Genomic DNA, 5,277 nt, shown 5'->3' with positions numbered 1-5,277 from the left:
CAAGCGGGACTGGCCTAGGGCAATTTTTAGAGGGGTTTTAATCATATTTTAATTAGACAATATTTAAATATTTCTTCTTAATTAATTTTAATTTTGTAATTGTTATTGGTGTATTTTTAGTCGATTGTCAGCCGCCCTGAGTCCGCAAGGAGAAGGGCGGGATATAAATTCAATAAATAATAATAATAATAATAATAATCAGTTAAGAAAAAAAATATTCAGTTTTCCTAGGGGCTACATATTTCCCAAATATGTAGTTGTCCAATCTCTGAAAGTCAGGATACAAACATTGCATTTTGTTGGTTCACTCCCCTAGATGAGGAAGGCAAAGCATAATCATATTTTAAGGATTTATTTTATAAAAAATTAATGCGATTAATTATGGGCTGCGAACAATACACTGAATAAGGTTCAGCCAGGATAAATTCACCAAAGATGAATTTACAGCATTGGATCCCATGCAGTCTGAAAGCAGTTATTAATAAAACCCCAAATGCTATGGCACACTAAATTACCATATTAGAACCTTATTCCTTTCTCATGCTAAATTAAACAGCTTTCCCCCACGCATAAGCCCATCTCCCTCCTTACAGAATTTCTGAAAAGAGGTGAAAATTTAGCTCTTGGGATTTTTTTAAGTTTTATTTTGCTAATTTCTGTTATATGAAAATATGCCCTGTCTTTTCATACTCAAAGGATATCTCAAGATATTACAGTTTCCTATCACGGAAATATCTTATTTAAATACGCATGGTTTTCATAAAGAAATATACTCTACAAGGTACATCTCACTGTATTTTGCCTTTACAAAACACATAAGTAGAATGAAAAGCAAGGATCAATTAACCCTTAAGCCAAATATACATCTTGTCACATGTTCTTCCTGGACAAAATCAGATCAACATATGCTTGTTAGGTTCGTAGTTTGAGGCAAAAGCCCACTATTCTCTTTATTATTGGTTGTATAAGTATTTAATTCATTGTGGCTATATATAACAATAGAAATAATTACTAACTCTTTATAAGTAAATTCAGAATCATGCATCAAATTCTGACTACTCCTCAAGCCTCAATCTCAAGATTCTGTGTTTGTGTCTGTACTGCATTTGGCCAAATATTCATAAATGCAGGCCAATTCATACCTTTTCCAACAGCATGAACAACAGAAGGGCCAAAGCCTCGAATCTGGAATCCAAGACCATCCACAGAATCAGGAATCTTAACTGTCCTTTAAGCAAGATAAACCTCACAATGAAGTATCTAATACCAACATTTCTGTTTATGCCTCAAATTTTACATAAGATTAAAATAATATAATGTACTTAATTTTTTAAAAATAAAGCTTACATTCGGTGGAAAAAATAACCATTGCTTATAACATAAACTAGCAAGAAACTTTAAAATAAACTTCAGTTCAGTGAGGTTGCTTCTAGAAACCTGGATCATAGCTTTAAACATATTATTAGCTATAGACGGACCTGGCTTAATGACTGCCCTGTTTTGAATGCATTCATAACTAAAACAGCACTGATAAACTTTATGACTAATCCTCAAATATGATTGCCGCAGCTTCCCCCGGTCACATGATCACCATTTACACATTTCATAAACAGATTCTGACAAGCAGCGTCACTGCAAAAACTGGCAATAAAATTGCAATCACAGTCATGTCATATCCTACTTAACAACTGGTGGTGATTCGCTTAACAACTGAATGGGAAGTGATATTGTAAGCCCATCAAGATCAAGTGACATTTCATTTAGTGACTGCATCACTTAGCAATCAAGTTGCCAGTCCCAATTGTGATTGCTAACCAATATTCGTTCTGAACAAAAATTGGCATATCAAGCAAAAAGATAAGTAAATGCTATTTCTACATAATATGCTAACAAAGATTAACAGAATGATAAATGTAATAATTTATTGATATTTGGGTATTATTGATTAATGGCAAAAATTATTATATAAATATATCAATGCCAGCCACTCTTCAGATGTGCTAGATTTTACCACATTGACTAAAAAGAGTGATCATTAAAATCCAGAGAGAGCCAAATTGTGGAAGACAATTTTATACCAACTTAAATTTAAATTCAGACACTAGTTTTTCCATCCAATGAATTTATTCAGAATGACAGGAGGAAGAAAAAGCCATTGTGTCTTACTTATTTGGCACATGGGACAGCATCTCCTGCACTACTCCCAGGCTACGAAATGCATTCTTTGGAGTTGCATTTAAATCTCATTCAGTGAACAGCTAAGATGTATTTCTTTTGTTGAGCTTTTAATTACTGACATTTCTGAATTGGTTCTAACTTACATATAGCAAACATTCAAAAATATACCTTGCATTTTATTTATGTTTAATCACCTTGAGTGCATAAAATTGTGGGGAAAGGAAGGATATTATCAGTAAAATATATACAATTTAGCAAAACTTTCTAACATAATAACATTTATGCATATGCTCTTGTAACCTATTTTGGTTACTATTTTTATAATTTCTAAAACCAAAGAAACAACTTACTCCCTTGGTTTTGTGCTCACAAGTACCCTGAGGGGCTTTTTAGTGTTTAAACATGCTTTCAGAAAGCTATCCACTTCAGTGAAAGGCCTTAGAAAAACTAGGTCACCGTTAATGGTAAAGATCTTTTTCCCAATTTCCAGACCTGCCACCTAGATAAGAAAGCAAAATACATATATAATCAATTAGCATCACAACATCAGTGATCCATTATTATTATTATTATTATTTACATGCACAAAAGGAACAGCTTCAAACATTTCCCATATACCTATATTTACAATTGTGGAATTTATATAACCTTACAGAAAACACCTTTATGGGAAAAAAAACTCTAATCCTGGCACTTCAGTATTATTGGAAACATCTCCTGTATTTGTAATATTTTGTTATTTCTAAGATTTTTTTCCAAACTTGACAGCTTAAAGTTTAAATTAATGGTGGATTAAATAGATTCACTTATCTATCTACCAATACAACTTCATTTGAGAAAATGCTTAAGAAAATGCATGACTTAAATTAATAGTAACTTTGTAGATAAAGATTTTTTGTTGTTGTTGTTTTGGCTCAATAATATGTTTTGTTTTTTTTAACTATTCTATGCTTTCAGCAGGTCAAGTATAAGAAATTGTTCTCCCTCAGATGCAGAAGAGGTTGGCGCTTGCTCTTTTGTCAAATCTGGGTCTATAAGGCTCAGACAGTCCCTAATTTTCTTGCTTCCCAGAGGACAATTAAGATCTGGCTTTTCCTTCGAGCATTGGGTAAAGAGGGATGGTGAATCTAGCATTTGTAATTCTGTAATGAGATTATTATGGCACTTGCTTGAAAGGTTTTGTAATTGTTTTTGTCTTTTGTTATCTAATAGTTATCTGTGCAGTTTTTTTAAATAATATAAGTGGTTAACAATTTTTCATGATATGCCTACATAGAGTTCTTTCAGGAAATATAAAAGGCCTTAGATATTGTAAGAAGAGACAGTTCTTTATTAGACATGTAACTAAAAACCTTAAGTTCTTTTTCCTAATAAGGAACTCAGATTCCTCCACATACATTTTTTATGAAGAAGATTGGTAGATCATTTCTGTACTGTTAGAAACCCAACATCTGCTAGGAAAATGGTGACTTTGATTAATAGGCCTTCAAAATGTAGACTGGAACAACAAATTATTAATTCAAAAGAATGTTTTAATAGTGTGAATTTAATATTCTAGCAATCACATGAAATTTATTCATTTTAATAGTCCTACTAAAAACTATCCAGATATGGCAAGGCAGTGGGAGATGACACATTTTTTAATATTATTGGTGGACCAGATAATCCCGAATGAACATTTTAATAAGTATTCTTTGCTAGGCTACAACCGTCCCCAAGGCAACATTAATTTATTGTACATGGAAACTCTTACATGCTTATCCATGAACCTACTTTTAAGTAACTATGTGTAAAATTGTATTGCACAAATATATTTCTTATTCTGCAAAAATGATTCTCAAAGTTCTGCATCTAGGTAACCTTAAAAAAATCACCTGCAATATATAGACATACTGTATATACAGCAATTTTCTCAGCTCTCTTAATCTTCACACACCTAACAATTATATACAGTTCTTTATAATTCTTCCCCTAAATGTGAAAAGTAATGTTTCTTTCAATAACATTAAGATATCAAAGTTCACACTTTTAGGAAATTACAGATGTTGACTATTAGCTTAAACACCAAGAAGGTATAAATAGCTGATAATAATTCTCTGTACAGCACTCCCAAGCGCTATTTTTTGCAGCCCCTAAAAAGCCATTCTAATCACTGCTGAAAATCAGGAGCACACATATTCATATTTTGAGGTAGAAATCGTGAGAAAAATATAATGTAATCTCCAAGTAGGTTGAACATAGTTTAAAAGAAAACATTAAAACTCCGATGCAAAAAACTTAAAATGCCAGCACTGCTAGGTATCAGGGCCATATCCAGTGTTAGCCAAACTGGATTTTCACAACATGCTACGCTGAAATTTAAAAAAAAGAAAAACAGTTTGGCTTAATTGCAATGTGTGAAATCATCCATATTGTATGTTTTTAATTTCTACATGATAAAGTAATACAAATATTTACATTTTATAAATGCTCTGGGGTATTCCTTAATAATTTACACACACACAAATCAATTAAAATTATTAAAGTAAAACTTTATAATTGAAGTGATTGTCAAATCACATGTGAACTTTTCTATGAGCAGAAATGTAATAATTAGGACAGTTATGAATAAGGCTGTATTACCTCAGCATTTGAGCCCTTTTCTACTGTTTTAACAATTGGTGCTTTGTTTTTGTCTTCCAAACCAAAACCATAAGTTCCATCACTTGATCTGATCTAAAAAAAGGAAACTTTTAAAATCAATATGCTAAATAAGTATGGCTGACAGGCAACTGTTATTACTATATGATTGTTACCACTGTGAACATTATATCTGGCAAATATATTCATCTGCAAAAGCTGTGACATTAATCATATGCATTTATTTGAGCATTGTATGAATATTTAATCAATACAGACTAACTTTAGACTTCCGGTGGCAGGCGATTTCGCTGGTCGCAGCTGTTTGCTGCCTCCCGCCTGTTTTGCGTAAAAGCCGGTTTGACAGCTAGCATCTGCTGTCAAACGGCTTGATACCTTTCCCCTGGGCATAAGGGGATCGGTGAGCTGCCCGGGGTAGGAGTTGAGTTCCCGAGTCGTCCTATATGGACGATGTAGGTG

General features: G+C 32.7%; 1 protein-coding gene across 1 annotated transcript in view; it reads right to left on the bottom strand.

The window, feature by feature from the left end:
- The window catches only part of PREX2 (phosphatidylinositol-3,4,5-trisphosphate dependent Rac exchange factor 2), a 74,051-nt gene that overhangs the window by 39,209 nt on the left and 29,565 nt on the right, over positions 1 to 5,277 (bottom strand). Inside the window, exons 16-18 of the mRNA XM_015819391.1 lie at positions 4,801 to 4,893; positions 2,529 to 2,677; positions 1,143 to 1,228 (exon numbers count right to left, since the gene is read on the bottom strand). Of these exons, the coding sequence (XP_015674877.1) occupies positions 1,143 to 1,228; positions 2,529 to 2,677; positions 4,801 to 4,893 (328 nt within the window). The remainder of the gene's footprint in view (positions 1 to 1,142; positions 1,229 to 2,528; positions 2,678 to 4,800; positions 4,894 to 5,277) is intronic.

This window comes from Protobothrops mucrosquamatus, unplaced genomic scaffold (genome assembly GCF_001527695.2).
Source record: "Protobothrops mucrosquamatus isolate PMUCROS unplaced genomic scaffold, P.Mucros_1.0 scaffold912, whole genome shotgun sequence".
Lineage (NCBI taxonomy): Eukaryota > Metazoa > Chordata > Lepidosauria > Squamata > Viperidae > Protobothrops > Protobothrops mucrosquamatus.
Note: the sequence above shows the minus strand (reverse complement) of the source record. Positions and strands in the feature narration are given on the sequence as shown.